Consider the following 18,779-nt stretch of genomic DNA (forward strand, 5'->3'; position numbering starts at 1 on the left):
ATCTTAAAACTTCTCATCGTTGCATGGGAGAGGCGGCTGATTTTCACCGTGGGTACCTCTGCCACCACCGGAGAAACGAACACAGTGATATGGAATGAAATCCATCACAAAACAGAATTTGGTTCCAATAGGACTGGCCACGGCTATCCGGACCCTCACTACTTTGATAACGTGATGGCAGAATTGGCCGCCCATGGAGTCGTCGAAGAGGCGGTACCAACGGCGGGATCAAAGACCGTCAAAAGTGGAGTCGAGGAGGTGGGTCTGTAGAATGGACGAGGTGGGTCCATAGATAGTATGAGGTGGGTCCGTAGAAGGGACAAGGTGGGTCAGTAGGAAGTACGAGGCTTACAGGAGTGCTGAACAGTGGGTGAGGTTGTTGTGGCCATCTCTTTTCCTAAACCAGAGGCTGAGAATATTTAAGTCATAAGTCACGTTTATAAGTCACGTGCGGCAGTAATGAAGACGGATCTTTTATGCTGCGGTTGCAGAATTATAACAGTCGTTGCTGGTCTGCCTGGGCGTCCACATGCTGTAATGCTTCCTCCGAGAACCTGTCCAGGGTCTCACTCGACTAGAACAAAGGTTGTGGTTTGTGCTCGTTATAGCTATTTAAGAGATCCAGGTTACTGTTAAGAAGATAACGAAGATCAAACGATGATAAGGGGAATATATTCTTAGCATTCCCGCTGAAATGTTTGACAGTCCATGTCGTTTTTGAGGTAACATTTGAAGATGACGGCACGCACCAGAAATGAACTTGTATGGTGTCACAGATACGCACTGACAACATTTGTGTGATGGTTTTTCTTGAAAATTGACATCCGTTTATCTACTTCAAACTTGCGATAAGTTTTCTCAATATGTATACAGTCTTTGGGATATTGCTGGCTTCAGATCTCGTTGGGGGTAGTTGGAAATGCTATCCAATCCAAAGTTGAATCAATGAATGAAAGATAAAGCCCAACAGACTAATTTTGACTGTCAGTGTGCAGTGATGACATCACACCTGTTTGCTTCAAGTCCTTTTAGGTGCAAACTTTTGTAGGAATTGAATGCAAATTTCAACAGGATGCTTAGTCTTTGTTCCTCTTTTTCAAATGTCATATTTCGTCTCGGACTATCCTGCTTTCCTTACAACACTCCATCTTTTCTTACTTTTTTTAAAACAACTGTGGAGCATTTGCAACAAATCTTTTAACATATGATCCCATTTTGACATGTCTTGTGCAATTGTTGAAAAAGGTTGAAAAAGGTAAGATATTGTCATAATTTGATGGACAAGATCAAGCCTGCAACTGTTGCCAAATTGGAATTTATTGGCTAAGAAAAAAGGAGGTCTGTATTAAAGTTTGAGAGAAACAGTGATTTGGTGGTGGTGGATAGGAAACCATCCCCCCCCCCCCGGAGAGAGTATACCTTGTTGTTATTTACAGCAGTTTGCCTTCAGTTAAATATCCTTGTTGCCATTGGTTACTACCATCTGCAGTACTAAGATGTACCTCTTCCAATGTTTCTATATGTTCCATATGAAATAGTCACATTAGAGGTGCAAAACTCCTGTTGTTTTATGTTGTTGTGGGGATCAAGGTCACTTTAGGTCAACATGGTTGAACCGTATGTTGCATGTGTGACATCGAATGGGTGCATGGTCAAATTGAAATCAACACTCAACAATGGTAAAATAAAACAAATGTAAAATGTTGTGTGCGGTGTGACATTGTATATGTTCTCTGGTAAAATGTGGCATGAAATCACTTAAAAGACTGATGGCTATTTTTCGGTTCCACATTAAATGCCAGATATCTTCTTGAAAGTGGGTTCTACTTTTATAAAGAAGAATAAGAAGCAACTATGACTACACTACACCAATTTATATCCATTTAGTGTGTATGCAATTTGGAATATGCATTTATTGTGTAACACTAGTGGAAGGTTTGTAGAAATTTGTTTGCCATTAAGTATTGACTGTTCAAAGATTATGTATATAAGAGTTGAATACATATACTTTACATTTGTCAAATACTTTAGCCATTCAGGGATATAATTTAGTGTTCAAATCCTGTGTCCCCCTCCCCTACCCTTATCTATTAAAATCTTTCTTTGTTTTTTTGGAGCATCAATGAATCATAAATCTGTTCAAGTAAACCATTCAAGCTTATCTTGTCTTCTTCATTATGTAGAAAAGAGGAATTTTGGCAATTGTAAATTTTTCAGTACTTAATTTAATTTTGAAAAATGTATAAAATGTTTTACTATCTTGGGATTTCTCTTTTGGATGTGTGAGGATAAATGTAACATGTATTGTGAATGTTACAAATGCAATTCAGATTTAAACAATGCAAGGTTTTTTTTCCTTCTTCTTTGTCAGTGTGTTACGGCTCTCGCCAAGGAATTTACAAGCGAGCATGAACATGGTTCATACTTTTAATCGGTTTTCACCAAAAATTAACCAGATTGTTTGAAAAATTATCAGAAAAAGTTATTTGCTGTTCCTTTAACCTAGAACTGCACCACTTTCATCACAGATTTGATCTAGCCTGGTAATGATATTATTTGCCTAAAAGAAATGGGCAAAAATTGTTCTGTATTTCACAGTATTTGTCTGAAAACTTATGTGGACTTGGCTGTACTGTGATGCTACACACCAATGTAGCAAGTGCATGAATCTAGTGGTTTTGATAGTAGAAGAGAGGAGGGTTTGGGGTGTGGGGGATAGCCAGTGCAAAGTAGCTGCTTCTGTACAGCAATTACTTACACTTTCATGTCATCTTAATAACCAATTGTTTAATGTGATGAATGAATATTTCATGATGCTTGGATTTTTCCTATTATATCCTATCACACTAACTCAATGAAGAAACTAGCCTAATGTTATAAATATCTTGGTGTGTGAGTAATATGCAACTGTTCCACCTATGTGTATAAAAGTAATGAAGCTCTTATTGTAAGGTGTGTCATAATGGTTACGGTTTTTTCATATTTTTGAAAAATTGATAAAAAATTGCAATTTCTTGAACATGCATAGATCTTAACTTCTTGACTCTAGTTTTATAGAGCGATATTGATAAGTTTTGAAAACAGGGTCACTTTTTGGTGCTTAACAATTAATTTTTTTCTATTTAATCTTAAGAAAATAATACCTTTTTTGAAATGGAATTGTTCATTGCAAAAGAGATTAGAATATTATATCCAACCAGTTACAATTCTTAAAAGGGATTTTCATCAGACTTTCTATAAGATTTATGAAAGCAAAGAATACTGTTAAATTGTTTAGGAGTTTTTGTCAAGGTTTGAGGTACATGGCTTTTATTTGTCAGTGCTTGTTATCATTCCAGGTTGACCCTAGCATTTTGCATACATGCATGGTTAAGTTCTTCCTTTGTTATATAATTTTTTTTGCTCCGATATGGTCGTTAACCTGAGAAGATAACTTATGGATCGATCAAAGATCTTTTAGATATACATTCTGATTTTGCTGAAATTATTGATCAGTCAACCACCCTGGCTTTTCAAATGTCGACTGCTCCTCTGTTCCATAGGCAAAAGGACTACATTGATTTATTCTTTGGGCTGTTTTTTTTTTTCTCGTCCCTTGTCACGACTACTTACAGCTGAGAACTCTATAAATGGCAGGGTCAACCTTACGTCAGTCTCGTTTATTTGTTGTTTGACCGGAAGTAGTTTGGCCAAACATTTTGCTCTGCTCTTTTCTATTCTACTGGTTTTGAAGTTTGAACAAAGAGTTTGAACACAGAGTGTCCTTTGTTACAATTTGTGGTTGGAGGAAGGATATGGAGGGGTATTTGGGAGGGGGCATGATGAGGTGAGGGGGTATGGTCTGATACATTTGTCGTTTGTCCAGGTTGCCAATGTGTCATGTATTCCATAATTGTTTGTAGAAGTTATATGTAGCGTGCAATATTAATATGTAGTAAAACTTGCAATATGTGTGGGTTGAATTATAAAATCTGTGAACATTTTGATCGTCAGTGGTGACAGCTTACTGAGAAGCTATTCAATATTTGCGCGGTTGATTTTATCCTTTATCAATGATTATTCGTAAATCATGAATAAAACATCACTCGATTATTTCAGGTCTCTGACCCCTTATGTTTCTGAGTTCAGCATTTTCCAGAGTGGTATTTTAGTATATTTGCTATCAATTTCCTGACAAAATTTGTTATTAATATTCCATCAGAATGTTGCTCATTTTGAACGAGTAGTCAAATTTCAATTCAGTTCTATTAGTCACCGGCTCCCTTAACGTTCATTTGCACAAAACAAAATGGGAGAACAATCACAAAATTATGCTCCAAAATTGAATGTTGTCATGTAAACTTTAAAAGAAGCAGCAGTTGCAGAAACATTTTGGTAAACATTTTGATAGCTTGAAATGTTAAAGCCCGCTGTAGCACACTGCCGGACTGATCACAACCAAACTCAACCATACTTATGTGATAGTCAAGCAGTGTATGTGTGGTAAAGCGACTAGGATTGATCAAAAATCCACAACTTATAGGTCTCATTGGCGTCATCACTTGAACACAAAACTGAACAGTTTTAAAGTAAATGTAGCCCATATAGATACGTTTGTTGTCATTTTCATTTATTTGCAGCGGAGTGGTGGGCGCAGAGAGGGGGCAGGGGAGGGGGGTAGCCCTAGTGGCTTCTGTGGTATTTTCTCGTTAAAGACAGCTTTTATGGCGAAGAAAATAATGCACCATTTGAATAATTGTTTTTCTTCCATAATCACGGTAACTAATGAAAAGAAGAATTTATTATCGCACAGATACTATCGTCAGAGATTGGAGTTATCTCATATTTATGATTTGATATAAAAGTGTACATGGGGACTAGACAGAAGGAATTGTTTGAACTGGAGGTGAATAGTTCAAGTTGAATTAGCAGACTCTCTCAGTTCTTGCCCGTAGACCTATGTATGAGTAAGGCAGGGGTTATTGCTGGAATGATGTTTTATTTTTAACTCAGGACACCATTGTCACAGATGAGGGAAACTTCTTGGTCAGTTGATATCTTGGTATTTTTCAATTATGATCTCAAGACTATGGTAACATTTTAATATTTCTTATGTATGCATCCTCTTATGGGTTACGAGGCTTCTTAGCAGTATGCACTTGTTCAATACAGCTTCACAACAACTTTTAAATGTCATGTACATTTTTTTTTTCCAGTGAAGTTAAATATGCAGTACAAAAGTATTTTAAATAATTATGAATGAAATTTCTCTTATGCAATCTGTAAATATACATCTCACTATAAATGGTGCAAAGAAGGAGAAGAATGTTGGTCAAGCAATGTCAGTATTTATTGTTTTATCTTGTCCAGACTTTTTGTATCTCTTGTTTTTCATTAAAAAAAAGAAGCAGGATATTTAGTTTATTACCACCCTTTATATCTTCCAATTTGAACCCATCTCTGCCCCCTTGACCATTGTTTAAGGCCCTTACAACTCTTTTCAATTTGTGGCCAAATTAATCATCATATTTCTTGTTTACAAAATCTTCCATAGGATAGAGGGCATCCTCCTGAACAATGAAGCAATCATATACTAAAAACTTACTATAAATATTTTGAAAATAAATTTTAATATGATATACTAATATTCCATAGACTGCCCCTCTCAACTTCATAGAATATCAAATCTGAGCTCTGGGAATCCATAATGACCATCCTGACTGATATTTGAGAACTTTGATTTTTTGGGCAAAATTGACGATTTTGTAAGGCTATACCCTTATGATTTTTTCAATTTTTGGCCAAATTCAGCAATTTCTAAATTCTCTCCAAAATCATCCATAGGATGGAGGCCGTCCTCTTTGAAGATGAAGCAATCATATAATACGTTTCTATCTTCAAAGAAACTTAATATCAATATTTTGACAATTAATTTTAATATGATATACTTAATACTCCATAGACTGCCCCTCTCAACTTCATAGAATATCATATCTGAGCTCTGGGAATCCATAATGACCATCCTGACTGATATTTGAGAACTTTGATTTTTTGGGCAAAATTGACGATTTTGTAAGGCTATACCCTTATGATTTTTTCAATTTTTGGCCAAATTAAGCAATTTCTAAATTCTCTCCAAAATCATCCATAGGATGGAGGGCGTCCTCCTAGAAGATGAAGCCATCATACGTTTCTATCTTCAAAGAAACTTAATATCAATATTGTGAAAATTAATTTTAATATGATATACTTAATATTCCATAGACTGCCCCACTCAACTTCATAGAATATCATATCTGAGCCCTAGGAATCCATTAAGACCATCCTGACTGATATTTGAGAACTTTGATTTTTTGGCCGAAACTGACGATTTTGTAAGGCTATACCCTTATGATTTTTTCAATTTTTGGCCAAAATCAGCAAAATTTTAATTCTCTCCAAAATCATCCATAGGATGGAGGGCGTCCTCTTGAAAGATAAAGCAATCATTTAATATGTTTCTATCTTCAAAGAAACTTAATATCAATATTTTGAAAATTAATTTTAATATGATATACTTAATATTCCATAGACTGCCCCTCTCAACTTCATAGAATATCATATCTGAGCTCTCGTAATCATAATGACCATCCTGACTGATATTTGAGAACTTTGATTTTTTGGCCGAAACTGACGATTTTGTAAGGCTATACCCTTATGATTTTTTCAATTTTTGGCCAAAATCAGCAAATTTTTAATTCTCTCCAAAATCATCCATAGGATGGAGGGCGTCCTCTTGGAAGATAAAGCAATCATATAATACGTTTCTATTTTCAAAGAAACGTAATATCAATATTTTGAAAATTAATTTTAATATGATATACTTAATATTCCATAGACTGCCCCTCTCAACTTCATAGAATATCATATCTGAGCTTTAGGAATCCATTAAGACCATTCTGACTGATATTTGAGAACTTTGATTTTTTGGGCAAAATTGACGATTTTGTAAGGCTATACCCTTATGATTTTTTCAATTTTTGGCCAAAATCAGCAAATTTTTAGTTCTCTCCAAAATCATCCATAGGATGGAGGGCGTCCTCTTGGAAGATAAAGCAATCATATAATACGTTTCTATCTTCAAAGAAACTTATTATCAATATTTTGAAAATTAACTTTAATATGATATACTTAATATTCCATAGACTGCCCCTCTCAACTTCATAGAATATCATATCTGAGCTCTGGGAATCATAATGACCATCCTGACTGATATTTGGGTACTTTGATTTTTTGGCCAAAATTGACGATTTTGTAAGGCTATACCCTTATTGATTTTTTCAATTTTTGGCCAAAAATCAGCAATTTCTAAATTCTCTCCAAAATCATCCATAGGATGGAGGGCGCCCCATTGAAAGATAAAGCAATCATATTATATGTTTCTATTTTCAAAGAAACTTAATATCAATATTTTGAAAATTAACTTGAATATGATATACTTAATATTCCATAGACTGCCCCTCTCAACTTCATAGAATATCATATCTGAGCTCTGGGAATCATAATGACCATCCTGACTGATATTTGAGAACTTTTGATATTTTGCCCAAAATTGACAATTTTGTAAAGCTATACCCTTATGATTTTTTCAATTTTTGGCCAAATTCAGCAATTTCTAAATTCTCTCCAAAATCATCCATAGGATGGAGGGCGCCCCATTGAAAGATAAAGCAATCATTTAATACGTTTTTATTTTCAAAGAAACTTAATATCAATATTTTGAAAATTAACTTTAATATGATATACTTAATATTCCATAGACTGCCCCTCTCAACTTCATAGAAAATCATATCTGAACTCGAGGAATCCATTTAGACCATCCTGACTGATATTTGATAACTTTTGATTTTTTGGGCAAAATTGACGATTTTGTAAGGCTATATACCCTTATGATTTTTTCAATTTTTGGCCAAAATCCACAAATTTTTAATTCTCTCCAAAATCATTCATAGGATGGAGGGCGTCCTCTTGAAAGATAAAGCAATCATTAAATACGTTTCTATCTTCAAAGAAACTTAATATCAATATTTTGACAATTAATTTTAATATGATATACTTAATATTCCATAGACTGCCCCTCTCAACTTCATAGAATATCATATCTGAGCTCTGGGAATCCATAATGACCATCCTGACTGATATTTGAGAACTTCGATTTTTGGCCGAAATTAAAGATTTTGTAAGGCTATACCCTTATGATTTTTTCAATTTTTGGCCAAAATCAGCAATTATATTTTTATTCTCTCCAAAATCATCCATAGGATGGCGGGCGTCCTCTTGGAAGTTGAAGCAATCATATTATACATTTCTACTTTCAAAGAAACTTAATATCAATATTTTGAAAATTAATTTTAATATGATATACTTAATATTCCAGTCTGCCCCTCTCAACTTTTTGGCCAAAATTGATGATTTTGTAAGGCTATTGTCATATCTGTAGTAGCTTACAATTAACTATGCATTCCATAGAAATTATATTCATTTGTTCAATATTATTATCTTATTATCATGAGAGATTTTTTTGGCCAATATTATCAATTTTGTAAGGCTATACCCTTATGGTTTTTTTTTTCAATTGAGTACTTAATACCATTTAGTGCAACCCATTTGGAATGTTGTACACAGCATGTTTACAATTGGGTATAATATACCTTTTGCAATAATGTTTCACTATGGAAGCTCAACAACCTGAACTTTAAGCACAAAAGAAGAGACTGAAGACAGTTTAGTTGGTTTCGGACGAGTTATATTTTCAATTTTTGTCTGCTCAAGAAATGCTAGACAATATGTATCTTACTCACACTGATATAATCCCTCAAAACAAAATAAAATTTAAGAAAAAAAGTTTGGTTAGTTACACTTATGGGAAAAATATCTATGAAAGTTGGTGACGTAATTGTGTTTGAATCCGACACCTATTCAAGCTGACAGGTCAAAGAATAGCCTCCTGATTAGGGAATGTGATTATCTGAATTAAATCTTACAATTAATAATTTTCCATAATATCATAAAAGAAAATATTGAACTGCATTAGAAATGATATTATAATTTTCACCACCAATCTGTCTTTGTAACACAGGGTCAAGGAATCATCTAATAAATATAATAAAATCATAATAAATCATAAAATGACTCTACTCACTAAGTTTCTGACATACCAGGCTGAATTAGCCATACAAACTAGGACTTTTCTGAACCCAAACACTGGGGTAAGGGACCTTGGCTACCTGAAATGATTCATGGCAAGGATTTCCATGTGATTGTTTTTTCACCAGAGGTGACCATTTTATTAAAGCAGCAAAGAAAAAAATTTGCTCTTCTCTAAAACAATGTTATCATTCTTGCTATCCCCCACCACTATATATATATATAACTATAATATGTAACTATGACAACTGTTACTTTTACTGGCTTTGTGAAATTTATCCACCAAACTTTAAATTATCATTCTGATACTAGCCAAAAAATCTTTATGTCACTTAATACAATTGGCAAGTTTAAGGTTGAAAACAGAAAAGTTCACATCTTGCTTCATGTGACAGAAAATTACATACCGTCACTACGAAAGGAGATGATTTGGGCTGACAGGAATAACAATGACGGTATATAAAAATAACTGTGGCTCTTGAGCTGCATATCCTCCCCGTCAATGTCCGTGCCGAGTACAAGATCCTCCTCCTCGTTTATAAGTGTATACATAATTCAGCACCAGCTTATCTGTCAGAGTTGCTGGAAATTAAGACACCTGGTCGTTCAACACGCTCGTCAAAGGGCATTCTTCTCAAGGTTCCTTTCACACGCCGCAAATGTTTCGCAGGCCGCTCTTTCTTTCGACACAAGAAATTCGAAGACCATCAGAACTTTTAAAGTTGCTTTGAAGATTCATTTATTTAAGAAATCGTTTTTATAATTGTATTGTTGTTCAGCGCCATTGAGTGTTTTAACAGTAATGTGCGCTTTACCAAGTGTTACCACCTTAACCTTAACCTTGTCTAGCATCCCCTCCCCCACGGCCCCCCCACCCACCAACACCCTTTAATTGGTGCAGCACAGGTTTGAACCCTGTTCTGGTTGATAATCCTTTGCTCTTTTAATCCTTTTTTCCATCTCTCTAATTTTTCAAGCCCTGTTTCCTGTTCTTGATAACCCCATGGTCTCTCTTTACCCCTGCAAAGCATGATCAAACTTTCAGTTATTAAATATACAAAACAACCAGATCTATTTTATAATTTCTTCTTGATAATTTTTTCTAATCTTCTTATCCTACTGAGCTCCTGTTCCTGCACCCTTATCTTGGATTTTGGTCTGTTCGTGTCTGTGTTTGTCTGTCCGTGTGACTGGGAGGGAGCCCTCGTCCTGTATAGCTCCAACAGAGCATTTTGCTCGTTCCGTTTGAGACCCTGTGTAAAGTTGAAACAACAACAAAAAATATTTGGTTTAGTTTTTTTCTTTGGGTTGCAAGGGGCAAAGAAATGTTTGACTGTAAGAATTATTCAGAGATCGAGGTGTCACCTTTAACACATTGATATGATACAAATTATACACCATACCCTACCATTACCCTACCATATCTTGCCATAGAATACCATACAGAATTATACCGTATCGTACCATACCATACTATATGACACCATGCCACAACACACCATACAATGCCATACCACCCCACCCCACACCAAACCATACCATACCATACCATATCCTACCATGTCATGCCATAGAGTACCATACAGAATTACACCGTATTGTACCATACCATACTTCATCATACCATGCCACAACACACAATGCCATACCTTACCTTACCACACCAACCATACCACACCAAACCATATCCTACCATGTCTTGCCAGAATACCATACAGAATTATACCGTATTATACCATACCATATATACCATGCCACAACTCACCATACAATACCATACCACCCCACCCCACACCATACTATACCACACCAAACCATACCATACCCTACACAACCATACCATATCACACCATACCATACCATTCCCTACAATACCATACCATTACCCACCAAACCATACCACACTTAACCCTACCATACCATACCCTACAATACCATACCCAAATTTAGGTATTTTACCAACAAATAAGAAACATGCAAGTCCAAGTTAATGACCATCTAGGTCTTCTTCACAAACTGCAAGCTTCGTTTTGTTTCGGATCAGATTTTTAGGTTAAACTTATTCAACCTTCCTTGTGACATTTAAAGTTCCATCCTAGTGTCTGCTGCGTTGGCAGCTGATGCCAGATAATCTTCAGAGAGTTGTTACCAATATTCCTGATGATAGAACTGCATCACACATGACACACACCCCCACACAAACCCAGCTGTATGTTACATTCAGACCGAGGACCCCATTGTTTATTTCCATTGTTTAAATCCACCCACCCTAACCTTAACAATACCCCTTAACAATAGAATTCATGTGTGGTGATTCTTTAGAAATCACCTCCGAGGACCTGGAATTCTTTTGTTTAAGCCCTCAGTCAGAAGTCAAAACAAACGCACAAACATGCACGCAATCTGCCATTGGGTTAACCTATTAAATACCCGGATAGATATTACAATGACAGTGTGAGCTTTCCCGTGAAGCCTAAAACTTACCTTCATGTCTAAGATTTTCTGGAAATCTGAAGTCTCTGTATCCATCATGAGTTTGATGTAATTGTCCACGAAAGATGACTGAGGATCGGCTGGTGACATCACAATCTACAAACAAGATGAGATATCTATCCTTATTTGTCTCAATTTGTGAACAACCGTGTCAGAGACAATAGCTGTCTTGTATGCGATGCTATTTGTTCTCGTTAACGAGAGGGTGAGAGGTTTTTCCGTTTAACTGACGAGTGTTTAGTCCACACTATTACTAAGGGGCAAGTGCAAACATTTGAAGAACTGTTCATTGTCTCTTGAGACCACCTCTTAAAGGGATATGCTGGAAAGCAGCCAATGCGACAATAACAACTGTTAACAACTGTTAACAACAATAACAACTGTTAACAAAACTAACAACTGTTACAACTTCTCTTGCCATATATTCCAACTCGCACACTTCGTTCTTCCAACAAACTGTATTTAACTGTTCCTAAACCACGCTTGAAGACCTATGGTTACAGAAGCTTCGAATACTCTGGCTCTTATCTCTGGAACAAGTTACCAGATCACATTCGAACATGCCATAAACTTTCTACATTCAAAAGTCTACTTAAGACCCATTTTTTCACTCGTTCTTTTGTAAATTAATTTACTCTCTTTGTAAAGCCCCTTGAGCAGTGACTTTTGTCTACTGATTTGGCGCTATATAAGTCTCATTTATTATGATTTTTATTATATAACAATAACAACTGTGACAATAACAATGAGAGAAACATGATTCTACACCGTCCATTGAACACCTCCATCTCAACATCTTTACTCAAAACTCTAGATATGGTTGTTTGAATGGAACCTGTTCTGACTGGCTAAACCTTTCCTTTTCTCAAGGAAGTGTATCAAAGTGGGTGGTCTGTGATGCTATGTAACCACAGTGACGGTCATTGTAACCATGGTGACCGCAGTGTCACCACGGTGATAGACACCGTAACTATGGTGACTACAGTTTACCTATGGTGAATCAATGAGGAATCCAGGAAGTAACTTGATCAAGTAGCATTTGCAATTCTGTTACAGAATGCAGCAAGTTTATCAAATGTCCTGAATATTGATATAAACATGATGGGAAAAACCATCAAACAAAATAAAGGTGTCTTAGCGCTGTTCCATCGATTGATCATAATAAATTATACATTAATAATGCTATTAAGAATCTGTCAAATTTAGCATGAAATACAGTTTTGTTACAATTTTTTGAAGTACTGACTAAAAAACACCAATGAAAACTGATGAAAATATTACCAAGTTTCATTGCCTACTTTTCAAGTTTGTTTTGTTTCAAATTCCCCATCAGTTTTCTGTTTTTCATGAGCTACGTTTCTCGGTTTATTATTAACGAGATATTGAACAGTTTCAACTTACAAGCAAATGTATAACTGATTTTTGTAATGGGATTGAAGACGTATGTACAAAAACATCTGCACTTTATAATTAAAACATTGAAGAAAGTATCAAAGAATGGAATGTTACCTTCAAAATCATTTCAGCTTTGGTCATACCCTTCACGACAATCTTGGTATAACTGTAAACAGATAGTAACATGAGAAGATGATGATAAACGTACCAAAAACTAAACAACAACAAAAATCATAATAAATTATGACTTTCAAGTCAAGTCTTGAAAAAAAAAACACTTATACAGTATACTTATCTAATCTACATAGCTTGAAATGACAACTTAAGTGTCATGTGATCAAACTCTCCTTGAAAAACGTAAATATTGATCAGAAAATTAATCAGGACTCCTAAAGAAAAAACTCCTCCAGTAAAAAACTAAAGAAAAACCACTAAAACTCAGTAACTAAATAATATGCATTTTCATGTTACTAATTTTTGTGTCAATATATTATTTATTGATACGCTAGGAAATGAACGACACTTTTGAGGGCAAAAAGCCACTTATTAGGATCAATCTTTGTAGTTTTTGAAATACATAATCCAGAAGGTGGGTTGATTGTGAATAACCCAACAGCACAATAACAAGATGGGCCAAACCTCAGATCTGTTGACAAAGCCAAATATATATTTTTTTCCATGTTATCTATAAGCACAAATTTACCTCATTTCACTTTGACGAAGAATTGGATTTGTAACTTCTTACACAGGTGATGGCCATTTCAAACTCATCCTTCCCTTCCCCTCCCTCATCCACCCCTCCCCCACTCCCCAACCATTTCCAAATACTCCCTCCTTCCCCTCCCTCCTCCACCCCTCCCCCACCCCCAACCATTTCCCAATACTCCCTCCTTCCCCTCCCTCCTACCTCCCCCACCCCCCAACCATTTCCCAATACTCCCTCCTTCCCCTCCCTCCTCCCTCCCCACCCCCAACCATTTCCCAATACTCCCTCCTTCCCCTCCCTCCTCCCTCCCCACCCCCCAACCATTTCCCAATACTCCCTCCTTCCCCTCCCTCCTCCCACCTCTCCCACTGTGTCTCAATACACCCATGTCTGAAATACTGTAAAAATCAGCCACTACTGAAAAGTCAAAAAATTCTGACAACTTAATAATTGAGTAAATTAACCTTTTGAAGAAAATTTTTATTCTGATGCATCATCAAGTTTGCCCTGAAAACATAAAAAGCCCAGGAAATTAACTATTCCACGGAAGTACTGATAAAGTTACCCACGAGACTCTGACCTCTGCATGGAACTATGATCACCTTCGGTCAGCAAATCTTAATTTATTTCCTACAGAAGAACGATACTGAACACATGGCACATTGAGTACCTGTGTGATCTGTCTGTGACCTTTGACCTTAAATTCCCAACTCTCCTCCAAAACTTACCTGGCAGGTGCTTTCCTACCCGCTTGGGAACCGATGGATGGCAGGTCTAAGAGAACGGTCTTGAGAGAATGGGTATCCAATAGCAACTGTTCGGCACCCACGGTGCTGATTGGCTTACACTTGAACAGATGGTTGATGAAACGAGGAATGAAAGAGCTGCAATAGACAGGAAAAAGAAACAAAAAGAACAACATGCTAATTAATCATTCTTGTAATATACACTTTTCCCCCCCTCCGCCCCCCCCCACCGCAAGGATAACAATGTTAAACAGACCATATTCACTAACACAGGCTGGGCATGTACAGTAGTGGGCATTTTACAGAAGTGAAATTTTGCACCCATATCAAAGATTTTGCATTATGGCCCCCGAGAAAGAAAATCACGATGGATATTGTCCATCTCTCAAAAAATAAACTTTGAAAAAGTTTTGGAGCTCCCAGGAAGTTCTCCTGTGGGCTTCAATGTCAGATGAAATGTTCTGATGGAGAATGAGCAATGGTGAAAAATTTATTAAAATCATTTGTCTGTTTTTAACATTTCCTGAGACTTTACAACCGAGTCCATTGAGAATAACTCAGAATGGAAAATATTAACACATCTGTCAAGACTTTTGTCACCTCATGAATATTAACTAGTTACAAAATACTGATGAGGGGTTGGGGGGCTTCAGCCACACCCAAAATCAGAAGACATCACTGTCATGAGGGTCCTATGTGGTTTTGCAAAACTTGACAAGCTGCAGTCTCTGACTGCAGGTCACAATGGTACAGAACGATTTCATTTGTTATTATTAAAGAAGAGATCTATATATCTACATTTATTTAAACTTTCGAATTAAACTAATTACTTTAAGCACCTTACTTGTGTTTTCTAAATCACATTTTTTTGTTTGGCTGAACTGCACAAGTGGAATCTAAAAACTAGTCAATCACCCAGCGTGTCTGCAGACAAATTCAACCTGTGATCGAGCACGTTTGCATGCCTGTGAGCACTGTCACACACTCATGTTTCTATGATCAAAAGATCTATAAACAGTAGTAGATATATGACAGCATCCACAGTTAAAATGCTGAAGTGCTTCAATATTGATACCATTCAGTTAAAAAAAGGATCAACAAGGCCCGTTTCCATGTCATTACTAATCAAAACAAATCTACACCCCCTCTCGCTCGCCCTTCGTTTCCCTTCACCCCCTCTCGCTCTCCCTTCGTCCCTCTACCAGTTACCCCCAAGCACCCACTCTCCCTCTCCCTTTGTTCCCCTACACCCCCTCTCCCTCTCCCTTTGTTCCCCTACACCCCCCCTCCCGCTTCCTCTGTTCCCCTACCAGCTATCCCAAAGCCGAAGAAAAAATACAGATTGGCAATATTTTTACAGGATCCAAACAACTCACTTGACAAATTTGATGCAAAACTGTGTGAAATATTTCCTAGCAGATGCTAAATTCTCTCTGACGACTGGCACTGTTCTGGATATATGAGTGGTGATGGCGTTGACGTACCCACTCTGGTCACCCACGGTCTCTATGCTTGACCAATTGACCTAAAGAGAGACGATAGAGAAGAGTCACCTCGTTGATATTTACTTTAAGCTTAAAGAACCCTTCAGGGAGAACGACACAGTATTATGCAGTCAAAAAAACAAACATTACAAAAATATCAACAACAAAAAATCAAAACCCCCCCAAAAAAAAAAATCAAAAATATATAAAGAAATAAATATAAAAAATAAATAATAATAAATAAATAAATAAAAACAAAACAAACAAGGGTAGAAACTTCGCACAAATTAACAAATCCCAGAGTAACTTGATATGCCATAATTGTATATGATGTCACCGACCATTGACATGCTAGACTTTATCTCAATTTGATAGAATTTCAAATCTATTAGTCTATTTGTGGGAATCCATGATTGTCACAGTTGCGCAAAGCAAGAGTGGAGAGAAAAAATTATTGAGAATAAATAAGAGGAACTTTAAGTTGTTTTTATTAACAAGCGCTTTTTAAACTAAACTTGTAAATTTAGTGTCATTGCTCATATAAAAATGGCAAGTTAGTCTTGACCCTTCATTCCCCCTTCCACAAACTCCCCCCCCCATCCCCACCCAACAACCCTTAACCAACCATTGTCCCACAGGTGAGATATTGGTCTTGTTTTCATTTAACCTAGTAACACCACAACAAAATACCATTCTTCACATGAGTACAATTCGCATCAAAACATCGTGTACCCCAAAAAACTTGAAGGTAAAGAAAATGGACTAGGAGATCTGAGAATTGGAGTCAGATCGACGGAGAGGGATCTAAGACGAAATATCTTGCAAGATACTGTATTTGTTGAAATGTTTGAACAAAAGAATGAAATAAATCTGTGATCTTATCTTTTTTCTCTGTTGGCTTAAAGAATGTGAAGACTCGCGCAAAAAGCAACGTCTAATGCTGGTAATCTGACCTAGTTTCTAATGAGGTGTAACAGAAGTGTAAGACACCACCATCGATCCCAGAAAATATGCACACAGCTTGCTACCTTCGGTAATTAGACACTAGTGTACAGTCAATACATACAGCTGCGGTCAATACCCACAGGACAGTGTACAAACCATACAACGATGGATTTCTCAGGTCCAGCTGAAGATAACAAGGTATCAGGTTTCATTATTGTCTGCATTTTGTAGCGACAAGCAGAAAATTTCACTTGCAAGCAACGGAAAGTTAACATTTTCAGAGTGCGGCATGCGGTTTGGGGCGAGTCTTCAATGCCTTTAAATAAAATTTACCTTGTTCATGGCTGTCATAGCTGGTTCACAAGCTGATTCTAAATCTTGAACCAAGAGTTGAATACAATTTGATATTACTCTACGAAAAGAAGAAGAAGAGGAAGAAAACGGGAGGTAAAAAGAAACAAGACACCTTCTCCTTATGGAAACAGAATCATTTGTTATCCACCTTCAGGAAGATGATATTAAGCTCAAAAAACAATAAAAATTAAAAATACTTAGGAAATGTTACTTTAACATAAAGTCTAATGTTTGAATCGACTCAACCTTGATCTGGTTTTACAATAAAAAACAATAAAAATTACAAAAAACAATAAAAATTAAAAATACTTAGGAAATGTTACTTTAACATAAAGTCTAATGTTTGAATCGACTCAACCTTGATCTGGTTTTACAGCATGGTGTCAGCAGAATTACAGGCCTAGAATCTCACAAACTTATTGACTTGTTTAGAAAAAGGAGGTGTTTCATAAATCTATTGGCTTAAATCATGTTTTCATGAATTAAAATACATCTCAGTCACTGTACAGGCTTTTGAGAGCAGCCCAATAGTATCTGCTAATAATAAGCAGTAACAAGGGGCTTATGCTAGGTATCTGACATTTATCACAAAATAACAAAGAAGCTGCAACACCAAATAACTCACTCATGAAATACATCAAATAACTCACCCATTAAATACATCAAATAACTCACCCATGAAGTACACCAAACAACTCACTCATTAAATACATCAAATAACTCACCCATAAACTACACCAAATAACTCACCCTTGAAATACATCAAATAACTCACCTATAAAATACACCAAATAACTCACCCATGAAATACATCAAATAACTCACCAATGAAATACATCAAATATCTCACCCATGAAATACATCAAATTACTCACCCATGAAATTCACCAAATAGCTCACACATGTAATACATCAAATAACTCACACATGAAATACACCAAATAACTCACCCATGACATTACACCAAATAACTCAATCCATGAAATACATCAAATAACTCACCTATGAAGTACACCAAACAACTCACTCATTAAATACATTAAATAACTCACCCATGAAATTCACCAAATAACTCATACATGTAATACATCAAATAACTCACCTATAAAATACACCAAATAACTCACCCATGAAATACATCAAATAACTCACCAATGAAATACATCAAATATCTCACCCATGAAATACATCAAATTACTCACCCATGAAATTCACCAAATAGCTCACACATGTAATACATCAAATAACTCACACATGAAATACACCAAATAACTCACCCATGACATTACACCAAATAACTCACCCATGAAATACATCTACTTCTCCACTCAGAGATATTTGTTCTCGTAAACTTGAATCTATTTTCTCCTTGAGTTTTTCTTCCAGCTGAAAGAATGAAGAAGCAGTAGATTTATTTTACAGGACCATTCTAAAATTATATGCAGGTGTAGGGCACACTATACCTGTTGTGTGGTATCCAGGCAGTCAATG

General features: G+C 36.1%; 2 protein-coding genes across 3 annotated transcripts in view; one reads left to right on the forward strand and one right to left on the reverse strand.

Annotated features, from left to right (window-relative positions):
- Positions 1–5,327, forward strand: part of LOC139980560 (E3 ubiquitin-protein ligase DTX4-like) — a 28,177-nt gene extending 22,850 nt beyond the window's left edge. For both annotated transcript variants that reach the window (XM_071992287.1, XM_071992286.1), the window contains exon 10: positions 1–5,327. In XM_071992287.1, the coding sequence (XP_071848388.1) occupies positions 1–270 (270 nt within the window). In that variant the 3' untranslated portion in view covers positions 271–5,327.
- The window catches only part of LOC139980559 (vacuolar protein sorting-associated protein 53 homolog), a 27,082-nt gene continuing 12,978 nt past the window's right edge, over positions 4,676–18,779 (reverse strand). Inside the window, exons 15-21 of the mRNA XM_071992285.1 lie at positions 18,592–18,674; positions 17,268–17,346; positions 15,882–16,030; positions 14,488–14,643; positions 13,168–13,219; positions 11,650–11,754; positions 4,676–10,418 (exon numbers count right to left, since the gene is read on the reverse strand). Coding sequence (XP_071848386.1) covers positions 10,242–10,418; positions 11,650–11,754; positions 13,168–13,219; positions 14,488–14,643; positions 15,882–16,030; positions 17,268–17,346; positions 18,592–18,674 — 801 coding nt within the window. The 3' untranslated portion in view covers positions 4,676–10,241. The remainder of the gene's footprint in view (positions 10,419–11,649; positions 11,755–13,167; positions 13,220–14,487; positions 14,644–15,881; positions 16,031–17,267; positions 17,347–18,591; positions 18,675–18,779) is intronic.

The sequence above is a fragment of the Apostichopus japonicus genome, chromosome 15, assembly GCF_037975245.1.
Source record: "Apostichopus japonicus isolate 1M-3 chromosome 15, ASM3797524v1, whole genome shotgun sequence".
Taxonomy (NCBI): Eukaryota; Metazoa; Echinodermata; class Holothuroidea; order Aspidochirotida; family Stichopodidae; genus Apostichopus; species Apostichopus japonicus.